The sequence below is a fragment of the Epinephelus lanceolatus genome, chromosome 12, assembly GCF_041903045.1.
Source record: "Epinephelus lanceolatus isolate andai-2023 chromosome 12, ASM4190304v1, whole genome shotgun sequence".
NCBI lineage: Eukaryota > Metazoa > Chordata > Actinopteri > Perciformes > Serranidae > Epinephelus > Epinephelus lanceolatus.
Genome location: NC_135745.1, coordinates 19,356,469 through 19,373,528, shown reverse-complemented (window position 1 = coordinate 19,373,528; position 17,060 = coordinate 19,356,469). Strand labels below are relative to the sequence as shown.

The following is a 17,060-nucleotide window of genomic DNA, read 5'->3' as shown; positions in this document are numbered from 1 at the left end:
CAGCGGTTGTCTTTAAACGTCATTCAAAAAGGGAAACCGGAAGACCAAGTTGATGCTAGTTAGCCGGTTAGCACATTAACAACACAATCCAATGTTAAACGAACAAGGTATTTATACCGTGCACCAGTGAAGAATAACACAAACCATCGCGAAAGGTTTCTACTAAAGAGCTCAGTGGCTAATAAAAAATTATCTTACTTTATGCAACAAGTTTGTTTTGATCTCACTTCCTCCTGACTTTAGCTCTTTGTTTACTTTCCTCACTTGTGTTTCTCTTGTTGTGCGCTGAGCCAAACTGCCAATCTGAGTGATTTCATGTACAGATGGGCTCTGCCTTCACTGACGCCAATCCAACATGCTAAATTGACCCCCAAAAAGCCAATGGAGGCCAACAAGGGGCAACAGTGCGAGACACACCGCACCGACCAGGGCAACAGACTCTCAGTGACTCAGCAATGACCATCGCCCAACTGTTGACTTGGTGTGTCAGGGCCTTCAGTTCAATGAAAAAACTTGAATTCAGAAGGTATTTTTCTGTTTGATAAGAAAAAAAGGTGTCAAAACATTTCCTGTATTGACATTTGGTGAGTTTATTTTGTTTATTTATTGAACTAAAAAAGCTAAGAGAGCTTGTATGATTGGCTTGGAGGTAAAATGCTGCCCCCCATCAGTTTGGAGCATGCGGCCAGGCATTACAGATAACAACTTTAATGCCATCATCAGTCGTCACTGGCTTTATTTCATGTGTCCTGGTGCCAAGATTGTTGCCACCAGGCTCATTGATCAACCAAGAGTGAGTTGGCTGCTGTTTTTTTTTTCTAACGATGTCAAAAGAGCAGCAGCAATAGAAGTTTAACCAGAGTTCTGGCCAAAGAGGACTATGATGCTGTGATGACAGTGAGGCAGAGTCAGCTAATCTGCTTCAGAGGAACCAAATACGACGTTCGATCTTTATTTTCCAAATGCATCCTAAATTTAGAAACAGCATCAAAACTTGAAAGCACAGTTGAAAAAGTGCTCGGACATTCTGGGTGTAAACTTAACTATCACTTTCTCTTCAGCAACACATTCACAGCTTGGCACATTCTTCAACCGCTGGGCACTAAATATCCACTGCAGCACTTACACATTAAATGTCTTGCCCGTGGGCATTTTTGGAAACGATTTTCAATCAATTCCCAAACCTCTCAGTTTGTGCCACCCTAATCTGCTCCAGCTTGTTGTGTCATATCTAATAACAGGAAAAGTGGTAGGGTTTACCCGTCAGTGATTGGCCAGCCCTGCAAAGTCCTGAGTGTTTTAGAGCTCGGCTGAGTGTTAAATCATTGATGACTGTGTGGGTGCTCAGTGGCACCACATCCACACTCTGAAGTTTCATTTAGCAGAAAATGATATATAGCTATAAGCAGCCTTGGAGGACCACGCACATTCATCACCTGATATTAGCATCTCTGTCCTGCAGTGTGTGTTCAGGTGGGTGTAGGGTACACAGAATCTGTATGTCTGTGAATATTTGTCTTTTTCTGTGTTTCAGTGTCTTGCTGCAAATAATTTCTCACACCAGTCTGCGTCCTTTTGTGCAACATAATGTTGGAAGATAAAAATAATGACGCGCCCGAGCAAAATTACACTGTTTGTGTCAGTACAAGATTGTTAATTTCGAAATAATGCTAGATACAAGCCGAAATAATGCCAACCACACACATAATCCCCCAAAAACACGCCAAGACCATGACTGTACTTGTCAAATACCAGTTGCTGCCATACACATGTCCCACACAAGCACACAACACACACTGATGGTGACAGCACAATAGAGTAAATGAGTATGATAATGGAGTCCCTTTGATAATAACCGCACAACCATCCCATTCTGGCAAGCTGTCAGCTTCACATTAGCAATCAGCACCAGAGTGAGAAGACACCATCTGTGGGCATACATCAACAAGACATCAACAAGTCCCCTCACTACAATACGGCCTGCAAACGTTCCCACGAGGCGAAAAATAGCATACTGTATAAACTGTGAGGGGTGACTGACCCTATACCAGAGAGAGGGAAAATATCACTCTAGATTACTAACATTTATTTTAGCTATAAAATCTGCAGCCAAACATGTTGAGTAGCAACATTCCCACACAGAAGTGTAGTTTAATGGTGTGAAGTGATTGGTATGAACAAATATAAACTAAAACTAATCGAAATGTGATGTAGATACACCTAGAGAGACAATATTCAGTGCAGTGTTAAGTGCAGCATCTGTCCATTCATATGTATAGCAGTGGTGCCCCAAGGGGGGGGCACAGAGGTAGTGGTATTTTGTGTTATCTTCTGAAACCATACAACCTAACGCCAGGACCTGAAAGCACCGCAAAGTGCACCAATTTTCCTTGGAATGCTGCCCGCATCATTTGCCCCCATTGCCCAATGAGCAATGGGGCTCTTCACACTGGACATGCTGCTGCCCCAAGCTCCACAGCCAGCTTGCAATCTGCAGCAATAGTTTCAGTGTCTGGTCTACTTTATCCACAAGCTGCGAGCGAATCTGGCAAGACAACACACTGATAATCTATTCCGAATGATATAAATGTTATACTGGATGTGATATAAATGATCTAATTATGATAACGGATAGAATATGCATCCCTTGCTTCCACATATTTGTGTCTCAACAGAGAGCAAGAGGGGCAAGAGGGCACATACAGACACACAAGCAAAAGGGGACAGACCTCTATATGTGATTAAAAACAGAGCAGAGGAGCAGAATCGCTTGCTGACCAGCGTGGAGAAATGCATTTCTGGTGTGAAAGGCCAGGCGACTGCTGACGGGCGGCTGCTCGACAATTGACATATCAGGGTGTGAACATGGTGTAAGGCATCCCCTGGTACCTGCCATGTCAGCAAAGCTTGTCGGGGAGGGGGCACAATAACACTCCAAATATAGGTTTAATTTTGGCGAGGGAACAGCTTTCATGGCCATTTTCAAAAGGCTCCCGTGAACTCTCACCTCAAGATAAATGATTGAAAATGTGTGCTATGGGTACCCACGAGTCTCCCCTAAACTTGAGATGGCTTGTTCACAGTAAATGTTTTATTCCTCACAATCAGTGTGTGTGTGTTTTCAAGAAAAGGACAATCAGCCTACTTGAGGAACAATGAATCGCCTAGAGTTCCTTAAATTCAGTTATGGCTTTTGGTTTTGATGTGCCACCCTAAGATTTACAGTGGCTCCATCTGGCCACCCCTGTAAAAATTTCTGGTGTCGCCACTTATGTATGGTACTACTTTGTCTGTATGCAGCCAACTGACCTTTTTACCCTCTCTGTCCGTAGTGGGGTTGTTTGTGATCTTGAAGTAGTTGAGTTCGAGTATGTCCTTCATCTCATAGTTGTCGCCTCTCCTCTTGCACACAATGACAGCCACATCAAATAGAAAGATGTGTCTGTAAAATAAGAAGACGGAGTGTTATATAACACTTTGCTCTTGTACACTGTCGAGACGTATGGTAAATGTGTTACGCTTCAGTAAAGCGACATTCAAGTTAAAGTAGAACAACCTGTCCTGTTTCCTCTTGTCAACACTGGAGACCATGCGCACTTCTCCGTCACCCTTTGGTCGACCAAAGCTGAGTAGAGGCTGATTCTGAAAGTAAAAAAAATAGGGGGTTAAAATGAATATGAAATATGGCTGAATTAAGTATGACATATATGCATTTGAAATAAATGCATTAATAAGTAACCAAGTCCAGTTAAAGGCATAATAGTAAAATACTTCTGATGTGTTTAAATGTGTCACTGGGGACACATTTCTAGCATGAACTATCTATTACACAATGTGTGTCTCTCAGCTACTTAAAATATAACCCAGACCCAACCTATATATTACTGGTTTTCATTTTTTTCCCCTCCAAACTGCATATTGAGGTATTCCCAGTAAAACACCATGTAAGTCCTGGCACCATCAGCTCATCAGTGTCAGCAGGCTCTTGTTATCACCAATGACATCCACATCGAGTCGCCAATTCTGTTCAATCAAGACAAGTAGAAGGTCTTCATAACCTGACAAGCTCTTTCCCTCACAGTGTCCTCTGCTGCTGGTTCCAACCTGCTACTGGTTCTGTCAACTGATTTCTTCCTTCACCACCTTATCTCATCCTGTTCCCCTTTCTCATTACCACATTTTGTGATGGCTTCTCTTGCCTTATGTATGAGGTGCGTTCCATATATTTCACCTTACATAAGATATGCTTGTGGTGCGCTCTGCACGGCCCTGGAACGGGATTTTTTTATGGTGTTCCACTTTGAAACCCACTCTGTCAGAATGTCTCACATATAACAGCTGTTCAATTTGATATTTTAATTACGGCAATAATTATTAAGATGCAGCTGCTATGAGCAACTTCATCCATTAACTGGTTTAAGGCTGCAGCTAACAATTATTTTAATTACGGATTAATTTGCTGATTATTTTCTAAATTAATTGTTTTCCGTAAAATGTCAGAAAATTACACAAGCCCTGAGAGGAAAGTAAGAAAATAAATACTCTAGTGATCCATTTTCTAAGTCGGGTCTATTTTGTTTTCTTTCCTGTTTTTATAAACAAAGAGCAGGTGAAAAATAAAGGTTTTACCAAGTTCCTACCAAGTTCCTATATAATTTCCCACAGCCTCGATGTATTCAAATCTCTTGTCTCTTTGTCTGGCCAGCAGACTAAAGACATTTATTATCACAAACGATTCAAAATAAAAAAGCAAGAAAGAAACAAATCCTCATATTTGAAAAGTTGGAATCAGGGAATATTTATTACACTGAATACTGACACAATTGATTAATAATCAGAATTTCTTTTGAAAGCCCTGATGAAGGTGAAACACATCAGCTCTTCTAATGATTTAGCCACTACAATAAAGGCTTTTTAAAAGTTCCCTCCTCATTTTTCTATATTTTTTCCGGTGTGCCTGGATTGCCTTCCTGTCAATCATCAGAATTGTTGCAGATTAATTTAAACTAATTGATTTCTATGTCTTTCTTTATTATAAAGCAGGTCTACATGCTATTTAAATACTGTGAAAGTATATAAAATGCTCAATCCATGGAGAAATGCACACAATCTGTATTCAGAAACCTTTGTCTTTAAACAAGCTGTCAGGACTTCAATGATATTGTGATGTCACAACTATACCTTATAAAGATAGAAAGTGCCACTACAGTGCTGTTAGTCATTTCCCAGCTGCAATGATAGTACACAGACACAAGAGTGCACATGTCTAAGACCCGTAAACACTGACCAATCAGAGCAGACTGGGCTTTTTTGGGAGGGGGGCTTAAAGAGACAGGCGCTAAAACGGAGCATTTCAGACAGAGGGTGAATACAGCTACATTCAGGCAGACAGTATGAGAAAAATAATGTGTTTTTTGGACATTAATGTATGTAAATATGTTCTAGTAGAAACCCAAAATATGAGTGTGAACCTGCAAATGAGCATAATATGGGACCTTTAAGGGGAGTTTTTTTTTTATGTAAAGTTTAAGTGTAATTTTATCTTATCATGCTTCAGAAGGAAATTCTTGGAAAAAATAAAAAATGAAACTCGCAGAAATGCACGGTGACATGACATGAACTATAATTAGGTTTATTCAGGTGTAGTGAGTAAAGTATGTTAGCTTCCACCTGCATTAACCCCTTAAATCTACACTCAGAGCAGTAAGTTGTTTCCTGAATTACTGGCTGATTCCCTCGGGCTACGGCAAAACTGAACTGCTACAAAAAATGAAACATGATATTCAAGCTGCTTATAGCTGTAGGAAAAGATTTTAATTTACCAGGTTTTCAATAGATCTCTGGTACTGGTCGATCTCCCTTAGAGTCTCGTTATCTCTCTTCACCTCGTTGACAAACTGAGCCAGGTCCTGGGCAACACATGCAAACACACACACACAGAAATATACACACATTTTATTGGTTTAGCGAAGTCTGGTGGTAGTGAAAGGGGTTATATGTGTGCACATTTTGGGAAATATAAAAACACTTATTGTCTTGCTGATTGTCAGATGAGAATATCAATACCACTCTTCTTACTGACGGTTCAATATAAAGCTGGAGCCAAGAGGTGGTTAGGCTTTCTTAGCTTAGCATAAAGCCTGGAAACAATGTTAAGTTGCAGTTTTATGGGAAACAGTCGAGCACATAACCCTTCATAAAAGTGCAACTTGTTGTTTTTACATTTGACTCTGGTATAGATTTTTTTTTTTAAACTGTTTTAAATTGTTAATTAGCAAGCTGGTACATGGGCAGAGCCAAGCTAGCTGTTTCTTTATCTCCAGTCTTTATGCTAAGCTAAGCTAATCAGCTGTTGGCTGTAGCTTCATATCTAACAATCAGGCATAGGAGTGGTATCAATCATCTCATCTAACTCTTGGCAATAAAGTTAATAAACATTGTAAAATGTCTACATATTCTTTTAAGTTTATATATGCATGTTGTAGGGTGTTGTTGCTGCATTTCTGTCCTAAAATCAGCTGCCTATCAACCTCAGGTTCCAATCAGGACTGGAAAAGTGAAGTATGAAGCGCTCACTAATGTAATGTAGTCTAAATTTAAAGTTTTATCAATTCTCATACATTTGTTGCAGAGAAACATGAATGATTTATGACTTATCTTTTTGTTATCCAATGAAAGGCTGTTTCCACTAAATTAGTGTGCTGTTGGAAACAAGCTGAAATCACAGTGATTACAGACCATTTTCCATAAGCACCGCACTTACTTTCATGGCATCAAGAGCAATCTTCAAGTTGCTCTTGTCAGCAGCATCGTGAGTGTGTTTGACTAGCTCCTGTTGGAGGACGACAGAGAGGAAAAGATGGACAATGTTCACATGCATAATTGCACACTCAGGCAAACACAGTTAGGATGAGTAGTTGGGTTACTGACTGAATGAAGATTACTTTTAGATTAATTTCTTGTACTCACGTAATGGGACAACAACCAATTTTCTTAAACTAATCTTATTCTAGGACAAAAAGGTGACTAAAAATAAAGCTGAATAGGAATAGGAATGTAACAAAGAACATTTACTCCAGTATCATACTTAAAGAACAAAATTGAAATCATTATACTTTACTTGGGTACTTCAATTTTATGCTACTTTACATGCTTTCTCCACTACATTTGCACTCACTGGTCATTCTCGGCCATTTCAATGCACTGTTGCAGGATTTTTGTACACAATCTTCTATATTTGCCAATGTCATAGCTGGTCCTTGTAATCATGTGTAGGTGCTGTTTTTTTTGCGTTTTTATGGTTCATTTCTTTTTGGCTTTTCTTTGTAGTAATCTTATTTTGTGTTTTATACTGCTTCTTTTTAGAGCTTTAAATTTTTATTCTGTATTTTGGTTCTATGTTGTCTGTCTGTAACTTATGTTGCTGCCTGTTTCAGCCACGACACTCTTGAAAAAGAGATGTTTAATCTCTAGAGGTTTTTCTGGTTAAATAAATGATAAATAATTAAATAAATAAAAATTTCAGAGGGAAAGGAGTATTGTTTTCTGTACTTTTTTGGTAGCTATATTAATTAATTTGCAGGTTAAACTTTAATTTGCATACATATCGTCAGTAGGTAAAATCGGTTTCACCTCAACCAGCTACAACACGAAAATGCAGCTTACACATTGGTGGATTGTATTGTGATGGTGTTGTCATGATACTGGAAATTTGACAAAAACCTTGAAAAATATCAATATTTTCAGTACTACGAGGAAAATTAACATCTATGGAATTTTTAATTTCTATTAAATTTTATTGTTTTAGAAATATAATAAGCCTATGATAGGACAATGACGACTTTTCTTTACTTAGTTAGTAGCAAAGAAGCACAGAATGACTGTAGTGAACATTAACAATAAGAGTGAGAATGAGAAAACACAGCTGGTACCAGTGTATTGATACTGCTGAAACCATTGATACCATTGAAACCATTTAAGATATTCCGAATCGATATGTAACACAACAATCCAATCATATAATATATAACAGTAAGACACTTGTACTTGTGATGTTTTTCACAGTTTGGTTTTATACTTTTTCTTTTCAGTAAAGGATCTGAATACTTCTTCCACCACTGAGCTTTCATGTAGTTTTTATAATAATAATAAAGCTCCATTTATACTCTTGTATTCAGAAGACTTTCTTAAATTAATCTTATTTGAGGGCAGAAAATGGATTTTAGGCAAAGATGTAGCACATGTGCTTCAGCGGTATAATCATTCATTTTTAATGAAGTGAAAGATGAAGCTGAAGATGAATAGACAGATAAATGGGATTTGTCTGCCATCTAAATGCACAGAACAATTAATAAAACATGTGTGACAACATTTTTACGAAGCTGTGCAGCTTTATACAAATACCGTCAAGTGTCATCTTAAAGAAAGTAATGGGAGGAAAAAGGGAAGTTCTGACCACACCATCCTGCCGACACCCACACATATGTACGTCTGTTTTATTAATCAACACGTGGCAGTTATTTTTGGGTAGTTTAACCTGCGCAGAGGCAGTCAAACAGCAAAGTAAACATGAGACAAATAATTTTATACTAGTCCAGACTGAGACACTGCTGACAATATTTGCTGTGTAATGTGCTGTGAATAGTAGAAGACGGTGTTAATTAAATTACAACAATATTTACATCATATCTAATACCTAATACACAAGGTAGGTGCAGTCACCTTCAGCATGTTTGCCCTTCATTACCTCTCTAATAACATTACCAAATTAAAAGATTAACTTTTCCTCCATGGGGCTACAGTGCTGCCTACTTGCTGAGCTGTATCCGCTCTCACTTCACTCCACTCCTTCCTCTTCCCTTCCCATCTATTTACCCACTTCCCAAAGTCACTCCTCAGGGGCGGCTGAGAACACAGAGGATCACCACCATTTACCACGGAGGCCTTTACCCTCCTCAACAATTTAAAACAGCTCTCTGGCCATTGTCCTCGTCTGCCCTGCCATCTACAGTCTGACCTCTGATTCATACTAACCAGGGGAGACGGCGTCACACAGTTATCAGTAGGTAGTGAAATTGGAGAATTTAAAAAGGTTGCATGTCTGGTTTCTAGGAAGCAGTGCAAGACATGGATACAATCACGTATAACCAATAAGTAATGTAATAATAATTTCACTTGTAAATCTATTTCACAATCAAGTGACAAACAATGCAGGGATAAATTATCTTCCCCTTAAAAACTGAGGTGAAATGTGTTGAACCAGACTGAAATTATGTTACTTCAGTCATTCATTCACTGCATTTCTCTTATGAGATGTAAGAAATGAAGAGTATATGCAACACCTAAATGACTTGTCAAAATAGATGGGGTTTGCAGTGTGAATCTGCTGAGATGCTGCGATGGGAGGCAAACATGAAGCAAAGATGTGGAGAATGTCGCCCTCAAGTGGCCGCTTATTTACTGACAGAGAGGCATTGTCCAAGCTGAATTATCTAACATGATGTTGATACAACCTCCAAGAGGTCATTTCAGAGGAGCAAAACTCGCTGTAATTTAAAGAATAAAGTAGAAAAATAAAATTGCTATGTATGTGGTATATCCTTATGGATGGCTCCAGGTTGGAATCCTCTCAGAAACAGGTAAAATCTGAGCAATATTTTTACTCTTTCCTGGCTCCACTGTGGTGTCCTGGAGTAAAGTAGTGAGCCCCAAATGTTCCAGATGAGCTGCTAATTAAAGCCATGACATGTATAAAATAAATGTGCTTTGTTGTGGATTGCTAAAAACAAGCATATATCTAAATCAGACCTGTCAAAACAAGACAACTTTAGGGATTAAAGGGACAGTCCATCTCAAAAGTGTAGAAGGAAGCGTGCATCTACTCATGGACGAGAGGATCATGTTCATGACAGCCCGAATGTAAACATTAATGGCGATCTCAATGACTCAGATAAAGGTCTTGTCTACCTGCTGAGGTCGGACGAAATTACTGGTTACACCAGGACAGCACTCAGATGAAGGTCTGTGGATTCTTTTGATTAACCAGGTCATGACTACTGGAAAGATATCCCCACAAGCCAAGAGCCATCTAGTTACATAGTATTTGAGAGAAGGCAGATCTCTACGTCTGATATCTCCAGCACTTGGAAACTCACACCAAAACAATCTAGACTGATAAATAGCATTACAGGTAAGTTGTATTTTTGATTTTATCGGGAAATGTCCCTTTAACACACCTCAGAGAGGCCTGATCTGAGATAAACTGATCCCTTCTAAAAACAAAGAGACTCTCAGACATGCAGTTTGACACTCTTGATTTACACGAGTGGAGTCAGACCTCCCTACCTGAAGAAGTAGATGGTACTTGAGGACTCTCTGCATCGGGACAACCAGCAGGTCCCTCAGTGTAAACTTCCCATTGTTGGCTCTCTTTGAGCACTCCTGCAACAAATACATACACACACATTTAGAGCGACATGAGCATCAATGCATCATTACACAGATGACTTTGGTGGTAATGACACTTTTTCACAAGGACGGGTCAACCAATAGACAGAACAATGTGTTTGTCATGGCATGCATCTGTTCTTGTTTGTTTTAAAGCTGTCACAAAACCAAACTGTCATGTGGAACAGGATGTGGGATATTTTTGTATCCTGTTTTAAAGTGCATGCCCTGAGCTCACACCTCATAAAGAAATATCATACCTTATATTACTTTTATTTCAAATATACTACATAAAATAATCTATTTTAATTCATTTATACAAGCACAGCATAGTTTTTCAAATTTGCAAAGGCTGGAGTGAGTAAGATACATGCAAATGAAATGCAATGTATGTGTAGTGCACAATATAAACACTAGGGGCCGCTGGAAAACTGGATCTGTGTGTATGGGGGTCAGCATGTATATGTGTTATTCAGGTGTCTCACCTCCAGCTTTAGACGAACATCCTCTTTTTCTTTGCAAATGAGGTCTAAAACAGCGATGGCGATCTCCACGTGACTGCAGTATATTCCATAAATAAGCAGTCTGCAATTCAAAATAAAGACAGTGGAACCATTGGACAGTGGCTTGTCGAGAGCCAGACAGTGATAAAGTGCTCACTTAAAATTAGTGTAACTCGTAATATGGTGCAATCATGTTGCTCGTGACGAAGATGGTATCAAGAGATTCTCTGGCACGGAGTCTGTTGCAAGACAGTCAACTACTACATAGTAATATGTCTGAGAAGAAAATCCTTCCTCTAATATGTGGAGATCATTTTGTAGATTATAGAGAACTGAATTAGAACAAATGCCATAAAATAAGAACCTATTTAAGATACACATAGCAACATGTAGATGCTTATCATTTCCAAATGCCAGCCTGTGTGCAGGAAGGATCCATATTTCAGAATCGTCTGATGTAAATCAAATATACACATCCGCTTGTCTGTATGTTTGTGCCAGTGTGTTGATGTCAGATTGCAAGGGGGAAAGTACAGTGACCTAGTCGACCTTAAATGAAACCTTCTATACATGATCACTGAGAGATAACTCAACAAAAGGGAGGGAAATTTAGGGAGATGCCCTTGCAGTTGCAGCTCACATACTTTCTTTGTAACCTAAAGATGAATGCAAATAGATGGTGTTCGTGGATACCTTTCTTTGTAGCTGATGAAAATCTGGTAGAGATTTAAGGCATTTTTGTTTAAGATGGAGTCCTGCACGTCGATCATCAGGCTTTTGTGAAGTTTAACCAGATCCTGCGTTAGAGAAAGACAACATTGGTATCTGAACATTTTATTTCAATGTGGGGACAAAAAGGGAAACTTGCGGGACTTACAGGAATGTTGACAAAAACTTTGTCGATTTCAGATGCGGAGAAGAATTTCTTCAGAGGATTCAGAAAATACTGGAGAAAGAAACAAAACCTTAATGTAACATATTAGCGTCTCTCCTCAGTTTCTTTCATCAACTGATTATTTTACTGGAATCTATAAATAATATGATCACACATACTGAAACTGTAAACAGACATCAGATTATATATCATAGCAGGTCAAGTTGGGGAAATGATAACTGGGAATTTCCCTGAAATCCACCTTTAAATTACATTTGTCTTATTTTTCTTTATTACTGATTTAATTTAATTTTGTTTTATTTTATTATTTTTTATTTTATCATTTTGACATCTCCTGTTGTGACAAATTAGTCCATGATAATTTTTTCTACTGATCACAGATCAATGATGTACACCAAAACTGTACAGAAATGTATGTGCTTTACCCAAAGAAAACCACTTGTCTGTCATGTGACGATATATCATCTCAGTGCTCTATAGAAAAGTAGGAAGTTTATGTACCTTCTCAATGGACTCCAGGGTTTCTGTGTATTTCTCCTCCGTCTGTTTTATCTCTGTGAGGCAGCAGCTCCGGACATCCACCTCTGCCTGCTTCTAGAAGGACGCACAGCTTAGAAAATGTTGCTCAACAATCTTTTTCTTTTGTTTATCTGCAGACAGTAAAGTGAGTTTGTGTATTCAGACTATACTCAACGACATCATCGTAACTATCTGTATTCAGATCATATCACCAACTTTCTAACCTCTGATAAGTTTACTTTTCGTTTCTAAAACAAATTATTTACGGACGACAGTATTTTTTAAAGCAGCATGTGCACACTTCCTCCTGCGTGTATCTCACACAGCAATAAGGTTCAGCAGGAGGCTGATGAATGGGCGGTCCACATGACTCTGAGATCCCAGCTGAGGTCGACCCCTGCAGGTCTGAGTGATAACAACAAAATCATTTCGAACATAAATCAGGGAATGGGAAGAATTTCCCTCTGGTTTGCATAACATCTATATTTTTTGTTTAAAAAGACTTACTGTTGTAAACATAAGTGGATGTAGCACTGTCTTAGTTAAGTTATGATTATTTTTTCTTAGATATACAGGTATTACCCATATGTAACATTCTTAGAAATGTTATTGATCCAAATGGATCATTCTTTCAATTATACAAAACTTTGTAGCATACTTTAATAATATCATCCTCTTTTTGTATCTGTTATCTCAATTTGATTTTGGCTAGTCAATCATAGATAACTATGGAAGAAAATAAGATGGTTTATACATGTCAGTGATTTGGTCTTTCATACTTGTCCCATTCATAACTGTGAATCCTTGCTCATGAAGATTAATAGGGATATTACCCTGACACATAGTAACAACTAATTACTATATTTTGTTTTTCTATTTGTCAGGGATAATGCAAAGGGCTAGTTTCATCTGCAGCCCCTGAGAAGACTGATAACAGTTAAAAACAAAAATGTTAGAATATTTCCATGTACTTACATGACATGCATCATTAGTTTACACTTGCAGCACACTTGACAAGTAACAGCAAATGGGAAAGTGTAAGTAATAACGGGACCAATATAGAGCCATGTGGCACTCCAAGGTAATAAAACAAGTACCTTTACTCAGCAACTGTGCATAGCTATTTTGAGCTACTGGTACTTTACTTGAGTATGTCCACTTTATCAAACTTTATACTTGTACTCCACTGCATATTAATGGATTTTTTCTCTAGTATCTCTAATGACATCTCTATTTACTAGTTTATTTTCCAGATTTAAATTTGACATACAAACATTGGATGATCTTATAAAATATGATACATTATTACAGATTAAGATACCGTATAAACATTGTTTATTAAATCCACCTTGATCAGCTACAATTATGCATCTACAATAATTATCCAATAATATAACATTTAAAATAAAACACACTCTAAGCAGAGAGACCTTGCATTGTAGGTTCTTTTACTTTGGATGCGTAAAGTAAAAATTATCATACAAATGCACCTTTACTTGAGTATAATTTTGAATGCAGTTTACTTGTAACCAAGTATTTTTACATTAATGTACTGGTAATTTAATTTTAGTAAAGAGCCTCCATACTTTAAGATATCCTGATGCAGAGTTAGAGAACAGAGTTTGATCCAGTTGTACCAGGTGAGAAGTTCAAGTGTGACATTGTAGCAATTAGGGTATTGTTGGTTATAGTCCAACAACATCCACCCCCTGGAGGGTGCGTGTGTGCGTGCGTGTGTGTGTGTGTGTGTGTGTGTGTGTGTGAGGGTGACTCATTGCATTACCAATGGGGGATGCTGCTCAGTCCTCATGAGGTCTTCATAGATCTCTCCACCAGCGTAGTCTTCCTCCACCCCATAGACCGCCGCATACAAGTCGTCCTCATCCTCAGGGACATTCTCACTGTCACACACACATTAACATGTCTTAAATGTGTTGGTTATCGGTCACAAATTACTTAATCAAGCTGTGAGGCAACAATTTTTGGGTAACGGAGAGAGCAATAGCCTATGTTAAATTAAATGGTAAAAAGTAACACACAAAAAGCAACACACTTTCTGTACATCGTAAGCATGACGTGTATGTTTTCTATCATTATAAAAATAATAGTGTGGAGCAATAATACAAGAAGAATCAAGATTAACCTGTTCAAACTTTGTTCTATACATTTTGATTACTCTTTCATCTTTTACCTATCAATCAAGCTGCCAGCAGCACCCATCCAGAACCTAGATGTGGGTGGTATGCCAGCACTCAGCAAAAACACGCAGAATTACTCATCTGTTCCCTCTGACAGTAACAGAGAAATGGAGCCAAGCCTTTTACCAAAACATGTGGGTGTCCAGAGCCCTGGAGAGCCTGGATGATGAGCAGAGCTGGTTCTGCTACTAAGTGAAATAATCATGTTCTATCAACACCAGTAATGGCCCCGTGGAGAGGAGCCTCATACATACTCAATCAAGTCTTCCAGATTATTGTAAATGTCCTCGTCTTTTAGGCTCTCCTCTGTTGGAAATGGCCTGGGAATGACAGCAAAGCAGCATGAGGCTCAGTGTTTAACTGAAAAATCACATAGCAGGAACTACAATCAATGAGTCACTTTGGGCAGGATAGTAACTTTTGATGTGTTGAAATGGATTCAGAAATGCAAAATAGCTCAATATGCTTTTGTACAGCGGAAAATGACACAAGTTGGTTAAAACTAGCTTGGACAAGTCCACTAATTTATCAGTGCAGCTTGATAACAAGCAATTCAGGGCCCGGAGCCACATTTTACTGAGATGGAAATCTGCAACTCCCTCATTGTCACATTCAGTGGATGCCGAAAAATGATCTAGATGGCAAAACAAAATATACAGAACACATTAAAAGAAAACTCCACATAACACAACTTTAATCCAGTAGAAAAGTCACAGGTGTGTGTACTCTCATCAATACATTTTTCTCTGATATATTCAAATGTTATAAAAACATATCTTATTTTTTATTTAATATATTTTGCCATTATTAGTGGGAGTGCTACGTTTACTGAAGTATTTTTAAAAAACAGATTGTTTAAGAATCAGCATTTGGGCAAAAATGGTGTCATTTCACAGAAAACACCTGTTAAAACAGGAAATTAGTGACTGAGCTGTGGCTTAATGTGGCGGCAGTGTGGGTAAAAAGGTTATGAAGTGGCAGTTAAGTGTACTTTTTCTAAAATGTGTAAGCATTTTTTAAGCAGAACTTGGACAACTTTATGAAATGTAACTAACTTACCTGAATCCTCCTTGCTGTGCTATTGATGTGTAGGAGAGCTTGGATAGAGTGTCCATAACCTGGTGAAAAAACAGTTGTGTTAAATCATGTTTTTGATTGGCTCAGAGAGACAGACACATACAGAGAGCAGGAGAGGAGAGACAAAGAGACAGAGTTAGAGAAAGAGAAGAAATACTTGCTATGTTAATGTCATGTTCATCACAAATAGAAGTTATTGCACCAAAGCAAAAACCAAACCCTAGCTGAAACCTTGAAAACCATTTACAAACACTTAGCAACCAACTAGCTACCACTTAGCAAACACTTAGGTGACGTTTACCCTGGGGATGCTGGAAACATGTCACCACCACTTTTTGAAATGGCCGATTTTGTCCCCATCGCTTGCACCAAAAAATGTTAAACAACAAATTAACAACATCAACATAAACCACTGTTACTGTGATTTTACTATGCCCGGAGAAGTACAACCCACTTCAAGGGGGGGTAATTTGATCAACCGAATTTTAAGAAAGGAAGCATTTTGGATCCATGCATTGACTACACTTGAGCCATGTGGACTTATTCCCTGTCATTCCCCCTTTCCGTCTGACAGTGTAGGGGGACAGAAGTAGTTCTTTATAAATTCTTCATCTCAGTCATCTACGTAATGGGGTGAGGTTAAATCACATATCATTCTTGTAACTCTTGTAACTCTTGTACTCTCGTACAGTGTGAATGTACTATGCTTTTTGGATGAATTGAAAATCATCTTTTAAAAAATGATTTTGAAGAACGTGAAAGAAAAAATATTGCAAAAGAAAAGTGAAATAACTGTGATAATTAGTCATGTGACCCATGTATATTTAGCACAGCTGTGAGTACTCATGTGATTCTGTTGAGCAAACGTGAAGAAGCTGCGGGTGAAATGTGTTGTTCGCTGTTCTGAAAATCACAGTAATTCAGTTCAGTGTGCCCTGGTTTATGCCAGAGAGATGTTCCTACAGCCATTTGTGCCGTTGAAGTGAATGGGGGCCACATGCACATTTTAAGGTCTAGTGTGTAGGATTTAGTGGCATCTGGTAGCAGAAATGAAACTTCCACTGTGTGCCAAGAATGTAAGAGAACTACAGTGGCGAAAGCAAAACTACAAAACCATAAATAGCCTTATCTAGAGCCAATCTTTGATGGACTCTGTGGGAGAGGACCCGCTCCATATGTAGATACAAAAGGCTCATTCTAAGCTAATGAAAACACAATGTTTCTTATTTTCAGATTATAAAACTAATGAAAACATACTTATGAATATTGTATGCCATGTCTGCCAATAGATGTCCCTAAATTCTACACACTGGACCTTTAAAGAGGTTACTAGAAAGGACGGAAAGGTAAATCATGCCTACATGTGTGCTGACTCAGCAGGGATAACAATAACTGAGAAAAGCTGATCTCCAGTACGAAACA

At 38.4% G+C, this 17,060-nt stretch overlaps 1 protein-coding gene across 2 annotated transcripts in view; it reads right to left on the bottom strand.

The window, feature by feature from the left end:
- LOC117271586 (guanine nucleotide exchange factor VAV3-like) overlaps positions 1 to 17,060 on the bottom strand; it is a 68,638-nt gene that overhangs the window by 36,220 nt on the left and 15,358 nt on the right. The window contains exons 3-14 of one of the 2 annotated variants that reach the window (XM_078173087.1): positions 15,621 to 15,679; positions 14,816 to 14,881; positions 14,147 to 14,264; positions 12,346 to 12,438; positions 11,827 to 11,895; positions 11,643 to 11,746; positions 10,932 to 11,031; positions 10,345 to 10,440; positions 6,764 to 6,832; positions 5,823 to 5,909; positions 3,557 to 3,642; positions 3,310 to 3,442 (exon numbers count right to left, since the gene is read on the bottom strand). In XM_078173087.1, coding sequence (XP_078029213.1) covers positions 3,310 to 3,442; positions 3,557 to 3,642; positions 5,823 to 5,909; positions 6,764 to 6,832; positions 10,345 to 10,440; positions 10,932 to 11,031; positions 11,643 to 11,746; positions 11,827 to 11,895; positions 12,346 to 12,438; positions 14,147 to 14,264; positions 14,816 to 14,881; positions 15,621 to 15,679 — 1,080 coding nt within the window. The remainder of the gene's footprint in view (positions 1 to 3,309; positions 3,443 to 3,556; positions 3,643 to 5,822; positions 5,910 to 6,763; positions 6,833 to 10,344; positions 10,441 to 10,931; positions 11,032 to 11,642; positions 11,747 to 11,826; positions 11,896 to 12,345; positions 12,439 to 14,146; positions 14,265 to 14,815; positions 14,882 to 15,620; positions 15,680 to 17,060) is intronic. The other variant, XM_033649867.2, reaches the window with a different exon arrangement.